Genomic DNA, 16,243 nt, shown 5'->3' with positions numbered 1-16,243 from the left:
TGTTCTTTCTATATTTACTTTAATATCTTCCTACTCTTAATATTAACTTATATGTTCTTTTTCATTGCACTTTTGTTCTTTAATTCTTCTCATTATGTTCTTTGTTCCTCCTCACATGTTCTTTTCTTATTTTTTTGTAATACACAGAGAACCTGAAAATGTGAGATCAGATATGGAAGGTTTAATCCAAGGAGCTGAAGATGGAAAACCAATGTCTCCAACCGTTAGAACTGAAGACTCCGAGTTTCAGACTATGGAAGGTTTAATCAAAGGAGCTGAAGATGGAAACCCCATGTCTCCAACTGTTAGAACTGAAGAATCCGAGTTTAAGACTCCGACTGCCGCTGAGTCGCAGACTGAAATGGAAACTCCATCAATATTCCTGAAGTAAGACTACTGTATTTTTATTAAAATATAATTTTCATAATCTTCAATTTAATGTTCTTTTCTTTCTCGCTTTTGTTCTTTTTATTTATAGTAATATATTCTTTTCTTTCCACTCTTTTAGCACTCCAAGTGCGGTTTACTCGCAACCAGAAAATGCACCTACATCTATGAACATAGAGTATGACTACTGCATTTTATTTTATAAGTTATTTTTCGTTTATTATTACAAGTTATTTTTCATTATCATTTATAAAATGTTCTTTTCTTTTCACTTTGTTGTTCTTTTTATTGTTAGTCTGAATTCATTTTTCCCTCTAATATGTTCTTTTTACTTTATAATGTCTTTGTTTTCATAAGTGAGGAAGAGGATCCAGATAACGTACAAGTACCTAAACTTGTTAAGAGAAAGAAAAATGTTCCCCTCAAGTTACTGTCACCCTTCTTAACTCAGTATTCACACCTACTGGTTGGGGAAGAACAGTTGAATCAAAAGGAAAAGGACATGCGATGCGTACTGGATTATGCCTTTGGAAAGGGAAGACCAACGTAAGAATTTTATACTATTACAAGTATTTGAATGTAGATGTTCTTTTTGTACATATTCTTATGGAAATTTTATTTTCATTCTTATAAGAGTCAGGTGTTGTACACTGATGATTGGAATATAGTTACCAGAGAAGAGTTTCAAACCCTAGGTATATATTTAATTATTGGAATTTAAAATGTTCTTTTAAATGCTGTTGATGTTCCTTTTACTCATATTTTTGTTCTTTTCCTTTAAAATAGCTCCCAATGTGTGGGTGATGAATAATGTTATTGACACTTTTGCAAGAATACTGAATGATGATCCAGATCAAAGTGTCAAGAGTAACTTGAAGTTCTATTTCTCTACAATCCCTTTCGTAAGTTTTAATATCACTAAAAAATCATATTTTCGTACTTCTTCAGTTATTTTTATTATATAACATATATTTAAATTTTTATTTTTTTTCGGTGCAGAATATGCTCTGCCAGAATGAACCGTATGGTGGATCACAGGATAGTCAAGCAACCGAGGGCATGTTAGGTTATGATACATATGACAATTCATAAATCATGCGGAAAAACCATTTAGCCAGGAATACATATTATTTACACATAATCATATAGCATAGTTTAGATGCACACTCTTTGTTGCGTGCCTTCCCTAGCTGCGCCCGAACCGAACAAGAACAAGTCTTTAGGACTCCAAGTGTCGTCCCTCCGTAGATAGTTCACAGCACGTCCGGATCCGCCTTAAGATTGACCAACTAGAATCGCACTTAAGGTACTAAAGATTTTCGGCACTTATAGTCAAGAAATGTGTCTGAATTTTCTCTCAAAAACTCACTTTGAATACTTGAATAATCTATAAAATATGTGACCCTAGGCACCTATTTATAGAGTTATGGAAAGGGTTTTGGAATCCTATTAGGATACTAATTTATTTAATTATAACCCTACTAGGACTCTAATTAAATAATCATTATCTAATAGTTTTAGGATTTAATCATACTTCGAATCCCGATTGCTTCAGGATTCCCGCATAAGCATTGCACGAGCACCGTACACCCGCGCAAGCCTTGCGGCCCACGCTAGGCATACAGCGCTCGGCCCACTGCTGTGCTCCCGCGCGCGCGCCTTAGGCATTGGCTGGGCCTGGCCTTGCGCTGGGCCTGGTCGAGGCTTGGCGTGCGATGGTGTGGGTTGGCTCGCTGGGCGACGGCCTGGCTTCGTGCTGGGCCTTCGTCTAGCGGGCCTCGTCCGATGCTAATTCGTACGATACGCTTCCGATTAAATTCCCGATTCCGGAATTCATTTCCGATACGAACAATATTTAATATTTCCGATTCCAGAATCAATTTCCGTTTCGAACAAATATTTAATATTTCCGTTTCCGGAATTATTTTCCGATTCCGATAATATTTCCGATTCTGACAATATTTCCGTTTCCGGCAATATTTCCGATTCTGGCAATATTTCCATTTCCGATAATATTTTCCGATACGTACCATGTTTCCGTTTCCGGCAACATCTACGACTTGGATAATATTTATATTTCCGATACGATCCATATTTCCGTTTCCGGCAATATCATCGTTTCCGGAGTATTCATTTCTTGCCTGTGACGATCTCAGCTCCCACTGAAACCAAGATCCATCGATTCTGAATATCCATAGATGGAGTATTTTAATGCCATTAAATACTTGATCCGTTTACGTACTATTTGTGTGACCCTACGGGTTCAGTCAAGAGTAAGCTGTGGATTAATATCATTAATTCCACTTGAACTGAAGCGGCCTCTAGCTAGGCATTCAGCTCACTTGATCTCACTGAATTATTAACTTGTTAATTAATACTGAACCGCATTTATTAGACTTAACATTGAATGCATACTTGGACCAAGGGCATTATTTCCTTCAGTCTCCCACTTGTCCTTAGGGACAAGTGTGCATTTCCTAATTCCTTTGTCGCTCGATGCTTGCTCTTGAACATAAGGTAAGAGTTGTCATCCTTATTATGTCCAAAGGTGTTTCTCGGTTTCAGAGTTCAACTGATCAAATAAACAGATAATCATAGCCTATGATTCATCCGAGCACGGCCATGCATTTCACAGTTTCTAGCTCTCCGAGTGGCCTTGTACAACTTATAAGCATCTCATCCCGATTTATGGGAGGACAATCCCAATCTTGCGATCTTGAGATTAGACTTCGTTTGATAGGTGATTACCTGAGCGTTGCCTTTATAGCCTCCTTTTACGGTGCGACGGTTGGTCAACGTCAAAGCAACCAGTTCTCAAACAAGTAATCTCAAATCACTCAGGTATTGAGGATTTAGTGTCTAATAATTTTAATGAAATTTACTTATGACAGATTTTCATCTCTTACAGTAAAGTTTCATAGGTCTTGTCCGATATTAGTCTTCCCAAAGTAAGTATCTATGCAAATGATTATGACATTGCCATGTCCACATAGTTCAAGAAACAGAACTACTAGTCATCTTGCATTCTAATCGTCTAACGTTTTCTATGCGTCCAATTTTATAGAAAACTCCGACTAGGGACCATTTTCAACCTTTGACTTTCAAGTTCACTTGATAGACATTTCTTAGTCACAGGACTGGTCCTGACAGTCTATCTTGAATATATCGTCAAATTGAAGGGACTCATCATTTAATAAACCACAAATTAAATGGAAAAATGAATTCTTTTCATTTATTGTGAATGATTAACCAATAATGTTTTACAAAGATTTAAACTCTAAAACTTTAAAACATTAAACAGAGACATCAAAGCCATTCTCCAATATGCTTGATTCCCAGAGCTGCAGTGTGCGACTTGTGCTTCGCTTGCGGCAGAGGTTTAGTCAATGGATCTGATATGTTGTCATCAGTTCCAATTTTGCTTATCTCGACTTCTTTTCTTTCAACGAACTCTCGTAGAAGGTGAAATCTACGAAGTACATGCTTGACTCTCTGGTGGTGTCTAGGCTCCTTTGCCTGTGCAATAGCTCCGTTATTGTCACAATACAGGGCTATTGGTCCTTTAATGGAGGGGACTACACCAAGTTCACCTATGAACTTCCTTAGCCATATAGCTTCCTTTGTTGCTTCATGTGCAGCAATGTACTCCGCTTCAGTTGTAGAATCCGCAATGGTGCTTTGTTTAGCACTTTTCCAGCTTACTGCTCCTCCGTTGAGGCAGAAGACAAACCCAGACTGTGATCTGAAATCATCCTTGTCGGTTTGGAAACTTGCGTCCGTATAGCCTTTAACAATTAATTCATCATCTCCACCATAGACCAGGAAGTCATCTTTGTGCCTTTTCAGGTACTTCAGAATATTCTTGGCAGCAGTCCAATGCGCCTCTCCTGGGTCTGACTGGTATCTGCTCGTAGCACTGAGTGCGTACGCAACATCCGGGCGTGTACATATCATAGCATACATTATTGAACCAATCAATGATGCATATGGAATCCCATTCATTCGTCTACGCTCATCAAGTGTTTTTGGGCACTGAGTCTTGCTTAGAGTCATTCCATGAGACATGGGCAGGTAGCCTCGCTTGGAGTCTGCCATCTTGAACCTATCAAGCACCTTATTGATATAAGTGCTTTGACTAAGTCCAATCATCTTTTTAGATCTATCTCTGTAAATCTTGATGCCCAATATGTACTGTGCTTCTCCTAGATCTTTGATCGAAAAACATTTCCCAAGCCAAATCTTGACAGAGTTCAACATAGGAATGTCATTTCCGATAAGTAATATGTCGTCGACATATAATACTAGGAAAGCAATTTTGCTCCCACTGACCTTCTTGTATACACAAGTTTCGTCTGCGTTCTTGATGAAACCAAAGTCACTGACTGCTTCATCAAAACGTATATTCCAGCTCCTGGATGCCTGCTTCAATCCGTAGATTGACTTCTTTAGCTTGCATACCTTTTTAGCATTCTTTGGATCCTCAAAACCTTCAGGCTGTGTCATAAACACAGTTTCTGTTAAAACGCCGTTTAAGAAAGCAGTTTTGACATCCATCTGCCATATTTCGTAATCGTAATATGCAGCGATTGCTAACATTATCCGAATAGACTTTAGCATTGCAACTGGTGAAAAGGTTTCATCGTAATCCACACCGTGGACTTTCCTGTAACCTTTTGCAACCAATCTAGCTTTGAAAACTTCAAGTTTCCCATCCTTGTCCCTTTTCAGTTTGAAAACCCATTTGCTTCCAATGGCTTGGTAGCCATTTGGCAAATCGACCAAATCCCATACTTGGTTTTCAGACATGGAGTCTAATTCAGATTGCATGGCTTCTTGCCATTGCTTGGAGCTAGGGCTCGTCATAGCTTGTTTGTAAGTCGCAGGTTCATCACTTTCAAGTAATAGAACGTCATAGCTCTCGTTCGTCAAAATACCTAAGTACCTTTCCGGTTGAGATCTATATCTTTGCGATCTACGCGGGGTAACATTTCTAGTTTGACCATGATTCTCACCAGATTCTTCTAAAGATCTCTGAGTTTCATCCTGAATGTCATCTTGAGCATTCTCTAGAGTTTGTTGTTCGGCTCGAATTTCTTCGAGGTCTACTTTTCTCCCACTTGTCATTTTGGAAATGTGATCTTTCTCCAAAAAGACACCATCTCGAGCAACAAACACCTTGTTCTTAGATGTATTGTAGAAGTAATACCCCTTTGTTTCCTTTGGATAGCCCACAAGGATACATTTGTCAGATTTTGGATGAAGTTTGTCTGAAATTAATCGTTTGACGTATACTTCACATCCCCAAATCTTAAGAAAAGACACATTTGGAGGCTTTCCAAACCATAATTCGTATGGAGTCTTTTCGACAGCTTTAGACGGAGCTCTATTTATAGTGAGTGCAGCTGTATTTAGTGCATGTCCCCAAAATTCTAATGGAAGTTCGGCCTGACCCATCATTGACCTGACCATGTCTAGCAAGGTTCTGTTCCTCCGTTCCGACACACCTTTCCATTGTGGTGTTCCAGGAGGAGTCAATTCTGATAGAATTCCACATTCTTTCAGATGGTCATCAAATTCATAGCTCAGATATTCACCGCCTCTATCAGACCGCAGTGCCTTAATCTTCTTGCCTAATTGATTCTCTACTTCACTCTGAAATTCCTTGAATTTGTCAAAGGATTCAGACTTATGCTTCATTAGGTAGACATAACCATATCTACTGAAGTCATCAGTGAAAGTGATAAAGTAGCTGAAACCACCTCTAGCATTTGTACTCATTGGTCCACATATCTGTATGGATTAAACCCAATAGTTCATTTGCTCTTTCTCCAACTTTAGAGAAAGGTTGCTTTGTCATTTTGCCAAGTAAACATGATTCGCATTTACCATAATCCTCTAAGTCAAATGGTTCTAGAATTCCTTCCTTTTGAAGTCTTTCTAAGCGTTTCAAGTTTATATGGCCTAATCGACAATGCCACAGATAGGTGAGATCTGAATCATCCTTTTTGGCCCTTTTGGTATTTATGTTATATACTTGTTTGTCGTGATCTAATAAATAAAGTCCATTGACTAATCTAGCAGATCCATAAAACATCTCTTTAAAATAAAACGAACAACTATTGTCTTTTATTAAAAAGGAAAATCCCTTAGCATCTAAGCAAGAAACTGAAATGATGTTTTTAGTAAGACTTGGAACATGGAAACATTCTTCCAGTTCCAAAACTAGCCCGGAGGGCAACAACAAATAGTAAGTTCCTACAGCTAATGCAGCAATCCGTGCTCCATTTCCCACTCGTAGGTCGACTTCACCCTTGCTTAACTTTTTACTTCTTCTTAGTCCCTGTGGATTGGAACATAAGTGTGAGCCACAACCTGTATCTAATACCCAAGAAGTTGAATTAGCAAGTATACAGTCTATAACGAAAATACCTGAAGATGGAACGACTGTTCCGTTCTTCTGATCTTCCTTTAGCTTCAAGCAATCTCTCTTCCAATGCCCCTTCTTCTTGCAGTAGAAGCATTCGGATTCAGAAGTGGGTTGACTGACCTTCCTCTTTACAGATTTGGCGCCAGTTTGCTTAGTTGGGCTGGCCTTGTCGCCACCTTTCTTAGCATTCCTCTTCTTTCCAGATTTCTTGAACTTGCCCCCACGCACCATAAGCACATCCTGCTTATCACTTTTGAGCGTCTTTTCAGCGGTCTTCAGCATACCGTGAAGCTCAGTGAGCGTTTTGTCCAGACTATTCATACTGTAGTTCAGTTTGAACTGATCATACCCGCTATGAAGAGAATGGAGGATGGTGTCTATAGCCATTTCCTGAGAAAATTGCTGATCCAGCCGACTCATATTCTCAATGAGTCCAATCATTTTGAGAACATGTGGACTTACGGGCTCGCCTTTCTTAAGCTTGGTCTCAAGAATTTGCCTATGAGTCTCGAATCTTTCGACTCGAGCCAGATCTTGGAACATGTTCTTCAACTCACTGATGATTGTGAAAGCATCTGAGTTGATGAACGTTTTCTGCAGATCCGCACTCATGGTGGCGAGCATTAGACATTTCACATCCTTGTTGGCATCAATCCAACGATTGAGGGCTGCCTGAGTGACCCCGTCGCCTGCGGCTTCGGGCATCGCCTCATCTAGGACATACTCCTTTTCTTCCTGCATAAGAACTATTTGCAAGTTCCTTTGCCAGTCAAGGAAGTTTTTCCCGTTCAACTTCTGCTTTTCGAGAATTGATCGAATGTTGAATGAATTGTTGTTTGCCATATTAAAAACTACAATTGAAAAGAATAAACAAATAAATAACCATTCACAGTTTCTCTTAATAAACTTAAATTCTAGCATGCATGCATAATTCAATGTTTATTAAGCATTTTATTCAAGTTATGTGTTCCGGCAGGTGTGAATAAAATGATTCCAAGATCCTAAAATCATTGAAGAACTAAGCACAGTTTGTCGACTTAATCCTAAAACATCTTAGGTAAGCAAAAGCCTTTTGCTAATAGTCTAGAAACTATTCTTGGTTGATAGGTACGTCTAAGAACTTATTAGGTAAACCTATCGATTTTGCCACGACATAAAAGGACTCCTTACTTATATCGTTGAGTTTCACCAAAACTAACATGTACTCACAATTATTTGTGTACCTTGCCCCTTTAGGACCAATAAGTAACACCTCGCTGAGCGAAAACTATTACTAGATTGATGTAAAGGATATCCAAGCAAGTGTATATTTTGGCATGGCACCTTTTAACTCAATTTTTAAGTTTGGAACTTAAGGCTCTTACTATGTTGGTTAGATTTTAAGTGAACTAAAATCCTTAATCATGCAACATAATCAAGCCACAATCTCATGCATAATTAAGACATATTTAAAGCAATAAATAACTTAAAGCATGCATAAGATAAATGTGATCTAGTATGGCCCGACTTCATCTTGAAGCTTTGACTTCAAAGTCCGTCTTGAAAATCTCCGTGGGAGGCACCATTTTCTTCAAATAGGATAAGCTATAACTAATTACAACTATTTGATGGTACGCAGACCATATTTGAATTGAAAAATAACTTTGGTACTTTAGACCAATTACATTCAAATTAATGGTGCGTAGACCATATTTTCTATCCTATTTGGGCCATACTAGTCACTTCATAACCTGCAAAACAGTACATATACAATATATACCATTCACCCATTCATTATCATGAATGGCCCACATATCTGGTTAGTAAAACACATTATGCATCACGTAAACATTTGCAGCAATTAATCAAGGGCACCAATAATCTACCAATTATTCAGTCCTTATTAATTCTAATCAAGTTGTTTTAACCTTAAGGATTTGTAGACCTAATCAAGAGTTTGTGACTAAAAGGGCTCCCACTTAAACCAATAAATTCATATGCTTTACTAATTTTAAACATAAAAATGTATTTCTAGTCTAACCGGAAACATACAAATTTAATTAAAATTTAAAGCTCATATAAATTTATAATTGAATCCAAAAAGTTTAATTTAATTTCAGTCGTATTTAAATTAATTCATGATTTTAATTTTAGTAAAATAATTAGAATAAATAAAATTTATTATAATTACAATATTCAAAATTAAAATCCAAGAAAATAATTTAAATTATTAATTTTTAAAATTAATTAAAATTACGTAAACTGAAAATTTCAAATTAAACATTCAAAACGATCTAATCGCAACGCAAACACCCTACGCATCGCACGCCTATGGGCCACACGCACACAGCCATCGCTGGCCATGTGCGCGCAGCCCATGCGCTCGTCGCATAGCTGCTGCATCTTCCCATCGCAAGCCATCGCACAAGTGGTGCTCGCTGCGCGCGCGCCAGCGCTCGACGCACGCGAGCCATCGCTCGCTGTGCGCGCTCGCCAGCGCTTGCTGCGCGCGCTCCAGCGCTTGATGCACGCGAGCCATCGCTCGCTGTGCGCGAGCAATTGCGCGCGATCAACGCTGGGCGCAGCGCTCGTGGCACGCGAGCTTGCGCTCGCTGCGCGCGCTTGCGCGAGGCAGTGCGCGTTGTGGCGCAGCTCGCTTGCTGCCCACACGCGACTGCCATGCCTTGCCTTCGCCCATGCCCATTCATCCATAGCTCGTGGCCCACGACACAAGGCAGGGCTGCTGCCTTGTGCTCGTGCACCATGCCCCTGCTCATTGCATTCGTGCCGCACGGGCGACGAGCTCCCTTGCTCGTCGTCGCATGCCCGCACTATACAACACCCCTTAAGGGTAACACGAAGCGTCCATTGCTTTGTGCGTGCAAGTTATATGAACGAATCGCATAAAAATTTAAAATTTATATTTAAAATTAATGACAAATTAATAAATTAATATTAATTTCATAATTTTAGGGCGAAAAATCGAAAATTTATTATTCAATTGATTTCCGATTGTCATGGATTCAAGCCTAGGTCATAAAAATTTAAAATTTATCATAAATTTACAATTTTTATGGTGGTTTTTAATCATAGGTTTCTAATGAAATTATAATTAATTATGAAAATCAAATTAATTCTAAATTATTCTAATTTTCAACAAATCAATCATAATTACAAATTAGATTGCATAATTAACAAGGCTAGGCATTCAAACTTGTTAAACATATACAGTAGGTCAATCAAAAATTCAAGATTTATCAACAAGAATCGCAAATATTTAATTTAACATCTTAAATTTACGAAATTTTGCATTCGAAAAACTAAAAGCTTCGAAAAGTCATAGTTAGGCTTCGAATTTGAGAATTCTGGGTTCGGCAGAAAAATACTATTTTTGTCAAAATTTTAGAATGCCTTTTACATGAGGAATTGAAACAAAAATCACTCGATTTGGATGAGTAATGAAGAAACTGCCGAAAAACTGCGTACGTATAATTAAATAAACGCAATTTGCAATTAATTAACAATTACGAAAATTAATCACCCCTTTTAATTCTTGCAAATTTGTAATATTTAACCATGTTCATGCAATTTAGATTATGAAAATAATAAGAGGCTCTGATACCACTGTTAGGTTATGATACATATGACAATTCATAAATCATGCGGAAAAACCATTTAGCCAGGAATACATATTATTTACACATAATCATATAGCATAGTTTAGATGCACACTCTTTGTTGCGTGCCTTCCCTAGCTGCGCCCGAACCGAACAAGAACAAGTCTTTAGGACTCCAAGTGTCGTCCCTCCGTAGATAGTCCACAGCACGTCCGGATCCGCCTTAAGATTGACCAACTAGAATCGCACTTAAGGTACTAAAGATTTTCGGCACTTATAGTCAAGAAATGTGTCTGAATTTTCTCTCAAAAACTCACTTTGAATACTTGAATAATCTATAAAATATGTGACCCTAGGCACCTATTTATAGAGTTATGGAAAGGGTTTTGGAATCCTATTAGGATACTAATTTATTTAATTATAACCCTACTAGGACTCTAATTAAATAATCATTATCTAATAGTTTTAGGATTTAATCATACTTCGAATCCCGATTGCTTCAGGATTCCCGCATAAGCATTGCACGAGCACCGTACACCCGCGCAAGCCTTGCGGCCCACGCTAGGCGCACAGCGCTCGGCCCACTGCTGTGCTCCCGCGCGCGCGCCCAAGGCCTTGGCTGGGCCTGGCCTTGCGCTGGGCCTGGTCGAGGCTTGGCGTGCGATGGTGCGCGTTGGCTCGCTGGGCGACGACCTGGCTTCGTGCTGGGCCTTCGTCTAGCGGGCCTCGTCCGATGCTAATTCGTACGATACGCTTCCGATTAAATTCCCGATTCCGGAATTCATTTCCGATACGAACAATATTTAATATTTCCGATTCCGGAATCAATTTCCGTTTCGAACAAATATTTAATATTTCCGTTTCCGGAATTATTTTCCGATTCCGATAATATTTCCGATTCTGACAATATTTCCGTTTCCGGCAATATTTCCGATTCTGGCAATATTTCCATTTCCGATAATATTTTCCGATACGTACCATGTTTCCGTTTCCGGCAACATCTACGACTTGGATAATATTTATATTTCCGATACGATCCATGTTTCCGGCAATATCATCGTTTCCGGAGTATTCATTTCTTGCCTGTGACGATCTCAACTCCCACTGAAACCAAGATCCATCGATTCCGAATATCCATAGATGGAGTATTTTAATGCCATTAAATACTTGATCCGTTTACGTACTATTTGTGTGACCCTACGGGTTCAGTCAAGAGTAAGCTGTGGATTAATATCATTAATTCCACTTGAACTGAAGCGGCCTCTAGCTAGGCATTCAGCTCACTTGATCTCACTGAATTATTAACTTGTTAATTAATATTGAACCGCATTTATTAGACTTAACATTGAATGCATACTTGGACCAAGGGCATTATTTCCTTCAGGGCAAACGCTTAGAAAATTTTATTTTAAGTGTACGCCATGAGTATGTAACTGCTGGTGTGAAGTCTTTGAAGGGATTCCATCTGGTAAAATTATAAAATTGTTCTTTTCTTTTTTACATATGTTCGTTTTCCTTTGTTTAATGTTCTTTTCTCTGCTTGTAGTTGTACTTTCCAGTTTGGTCTGGTGATCATTTTTATCTCATTGTAATCAACCAAAAGGCGAAGAAGGTGGAGATCATTGACAATCTCTCCTTACCTGAAGGAATTACATATGATGATAAATATAAAACATTTGCAGAAAGAACTGTAAGTCTATTTGCAGAATTTCCTCTTATATATTTTATTTGTTCTTTCCTTTGTTGTTCTTTATTCTTTTACTAAATTAAATGTTTTTTTTTCCTTCCTTTGTTGTTCTTTGTTTCTTTGTTGTTCTTTGTTCTTTGTTCTTTTACTAAGTTAAATGTTCTTTTTATTTCAGTTTGAAGCATGGACAATATTTTGTGAACAAGAAGGACATCCTTTGCGGAAGGCACAGATTTCAGCATATGAAATTGTGTTGCTTGAAATGCCATGGAAAAACAGAACAAACAAGACTGATTGTGGGGTATATGCAATGAGGCATATGGAGACCTACAAAGGCAACCAGACTTGGAATTGTGGCTTCAAAAACACAGATGAAGATGTAAGTAAATTTTGAATATATGTACGTATATTATTTTAATATATAATCTTTTATTAATGTACTATTTTATGTTTTCAGAAGGACTTTATTTGCAAGCTGAGAATGCGGTACGGTACTGAAATCTTATTATCCGTTCTGAACAAAAGGCATGAGCTAACGTATCTGGCATTGAAGAGAGCTAATCAAGTTGAATAGTTGGTTGTTTTCATGAAGGCAGAATAATAGTTACCTTTTATTAGAAGTATGCTTTAAAAAACAATGGTATATTTTGTAGATGTGGTTATTGCTGGAGTTATGGGTTGTTCTTTTAAACATGTGTGGTGTTCTTTTGGAAACAATTAGATGTTCTAGTAGTTGCAGATAAGTAGTTTGGATATTTTAAACAAGTATTTCAATTAAAGGTTCAAGTTCTTTTCAATCCCAGACCATGTTCTTCTATATCATGGGATATGTTCTTTCCTTTCCAAAATTCTTTTTATTCTCTTTTAGTAAGTTCTTTTCACATTTAAGCATATACTCCTTTATGCAATAATTTTGCAATCCTAATTGCACAAAAATCAAAACAAAAATAAGAATATATACAACTAAAAATTCTCATTTCAAAATATTGATTGAGCGAAACATCAGTAGCCCGTAAAAATATACATCAAAAGAGTAAAAGAACATTAATGAGAATACAAAAACAAATGATTAAAAACACAACAAACTAAAAATCAAAATATTACCAATCGTAAATGAATCTACAAAGGTTGTATGTGTACTCCAAAATAATCATCTGGAACATATGCTTCCAATTGTGAATTTGAAGATGTTGGATGAACCAAAACCCCACCAACAGGTTAATTTATGATACACTGATAAAGAACAAAGAAACAATAAGGAAAAAAAGAACATGATTAAGAAGAAAAAAGAACAAAATAGATAATAAAAAAGAACAGTTCAAAAAAGAACATAATAAACATTAAAAGAACAAATAGATGTTCTTTTAAAAAATGAACTGTTTAGCAAAAGCACATAAACAAAAAGACAAAAGAACATATAGAAAGAAAAACGAACAATGATAAACAAAAGGAACAAACTAAAGGAATAAAAGAACAAATAGATTATTAAAAAGAACAATTTGCCAACAGAACATAATAAAGTAAACTAAAAGATCATAAACAAAAAGGATAAATAGAACATAAAAATGGAAAAAAGAACAATGATAAACAAAAAGAACATTCAAAAGTAATAAAAGAACAAATAAATGTTTAAAAAGAACAGTTTACCTGATCAGTAGACTGAGTTTCCTCCCTCAAATTATCAACATGTCTTTCTCTTCTCTTGTTCCAACCTTTCAGTTTATTGCGTTTCTTCTCAACAATTCCTTTAGGTCTCACATTCCTCTCATTAGCCTTTTCAGTCCCGTTCTTAATCTTCCTCTTTCGCTTTGGTGGATTTTGAATCATTGTTGGAATGACTTTTTCAGCAATCGGTTCCACAACATCCGGCAAAACTGTGTCTGTTGAAGGCTCAACGACATCAAGTAGAGTTTCTTCTCGCACATACTTGTTTGATACATTACCATCCCCTTCAACACCACCAATATACTCCTTTACTTTGCATGACATATCCAACACACCCAAATCAATAAGCTTCCTTGCAGCCGGACAATGTTGAGCTTCATTTATAACTTTAATGCAATTTCTTATGCTTTGCATCCTCCAAACTGAAGCAGAAACAACACTTACTTCATTATCTCTATCTTCTCCTTCTTCAACAATCGTGTTCATAGCCTTTTTGGTCCATCTCTTCATAATGTATTGTTTGGGAATCTCTTCAACATTATGGACAATGAAAACTCGAAGAATATGAGAACAAAGAACTCCTATCTCTCCATATGATAGTACAATCAACAACCATCTCTTGCTCATTAAACATCACAACATGTCTAATAAAATCCTTTGTAGGATGCCCAACAATGTACTTAGAAACTGGAAACTCATAGGAAATGCGTTGACACCTCAAACCAATTGCTTTGATGAATCGTTGCTCAAATATCAAATATATTGCAATGGTATACACATCCCGCGCATGCAAACATAACATGTTATCCGCACATGCGTAATATCTATTTCCAGTAGAAGAATTATAATCTCCCTTGTTCTCCTTACTTCTCCATTCATCAATTACATCTAAAAAACACTTTTAAAAATCACATAAACCATTCGTTTTATGCAACCTCCTAGAAATAGAATGATTTGTAGTCTCACTCCTTTGAGAAGACAAAACACCCCCAGAAAACCAATCTTTGTTATATGCAAGACACCATTTCTCCTTCAAACTATTTAATCTTATTATCCATGAATGTTTAGCGCAATTGTAATCAGCCAAAAGACTACAAAAGAACAAACAAGGAGAACAAAAGAACAATCAGAGACACAAAACGAACACCCTGAGTAAAACAAAGAACAAATGAAGACAAAAAAAGAACAATATACAGTACAATAAAACTTGAAAAGAAAGTACACACAACCACAGTTCAAGAAGTATGGACTCTATTAAACAAAGAAAAGAACATTAAAATACCAGATTAAAAGAACAAGTTTCATCAACCATGAAAAGAACACTACTTAACATTACAAAAAACATGTTGTCGAATGAAAAGAACAAAAAAAAATTTTAAATACTAATCAGTCTATTAGCAAAATAATTTTTACCTATTCCAATAATGCTCGAACTCAGCAACTGTGTCAGTATATTTCAAAACATAATCAAACCGACGTTTGAAACCTTCTTTGGCCATAACACCTTTGATGTTTACAACAACATTTTCCCCAATGTGCCATGTACACAACCGATGCCTCGATTTTGGAAACACTTCCCTAAAAAAACATAAACCAAAAAAATAGATAAAAATATAAATTAAACAGAAAGACAAAAGAAAAAGAACATAAAAAATAGTACAAAAATACAAAAGAACAAAAATGTTTGATGAACGAACATACAAACAACCTAAAATAACTTTACCTTATAGCCTTGTCCATGGAAGAAGATTGATCAGTCATGATAGTCACAGGTTGCTTCCCTCCCATTGAAGTCAAAAAAGAATTAAAAAGCCAGTCAAAAGTACCTGCCTTCTCATTCAATATAAAACCCACTCCAAACATGATATTTTGAGTGTGAAGATTCATTCCAACAAAAGGCCCACAAATCATATCGTATTTATTAGTACGATAAGTTGTACCATGAATCAATAAATCACCAAAAGCTTCATAATCAGACCGCATTCTTCCATCTCTCCAAAAAAAATTGATCACTGATTCTCTTCATTCAATTGAAAATCATAATAAAAATCATGTTCTTTAGCTTGCCTCATAGCGAACCATCTGATCAACTGATTTGAATCACAACCATCCAACTTTTTCTTCTTTTCTGCCAAAACAGCAACATACGCGTCAGGAACAGTGAAGCCTAAATTCGCCTCACCACCAACTTCTTTCCTCATAGCTCTAAGAACATCAGCAAGCTTCGTGCCACTACAACTAAAAGTAGTAAGAAAAACCAATTGTTCTTTTGAAATGTGCCTATGTGACCTAATAAGGTGTCTCTTATTAGCAGGAACCATTGAATGGTTATGCAGACGGGAATGTTTAGAAAGAACATACACTCCAGTTTTCTTATCAACATCAAACTGAACTGAAGCCTTGCATCCAGTTCTCCTATCAATTTTTTTAAAGGATTTAGGCACAACACCATCTGGATTTTTAAACCCCTCGTATGCACAA

At 36.9% G+C, this 16,243-nt stretch overlaps 1 protein-coding gene across 1 annotated transcript; it reads left to right on the top strand.

The window, feature by feature from the left end:
- Nucleotides 1-11,831: 11,831 nt before the first annotated feature.
- On the top strand, nt 11,832-12,671 carry LOC130461689 (uncharacterized). The gene is made up of 4 exons (XM_056829860.1): nt 11,832-11,835; nt 11,970-12,100; nt 12,273-12,476; nt 12,555-12,671. Exons 1-4 carry the CDS (start codon nt 11,832-11,834, stop codon nt 12,669-12,671), a joined length of 456 nt encoding a protein of 151 aa, XP_056685838.1.
- The last annotated feature ends 3,572 nt before the right edge of the window (nt 12,672-16,243 follow it).

This window comes from Spinacia oleracea, chromosome 5, assembly GCF_020520425.1.
Source record: "Spinacia oleracea cultivar Varoflay chromosome 5, BTI_SOV_V1, whole genome shotgun sequence".
NCBI classification, from domain to species: Eukaryota; Viridiplantae; Streptophyta; class Magnoliopsida; order Caryophyllales; family Amaranthaceae; genus Spinacia; species Spinacia oleracea.
Note: the sequence above shows the minus strand (reverse complement) of the source record. Positions and strands in the feature narration are given on the sequence as shown.

Bases quoted from the DNA above. Each gene is read 5' to 3' on its own strand.
- LOC130461689 (XM_056829860.1), top strand. The intron at 12,101-12,272 runs GTAAGTCTATTT...TTTTTATTTCAG, and splicing joins AAACATTTGCAGAAAGAACT to TTTGAAGCATGGACAATATT. The intron at 12,477-12,554 runs GTAAGTAAATTT...TTATGTTTTCAG, and splicing joins TCAAAAACACAGATGAAGAT to AAGGACTTTATTTGCAAGCT.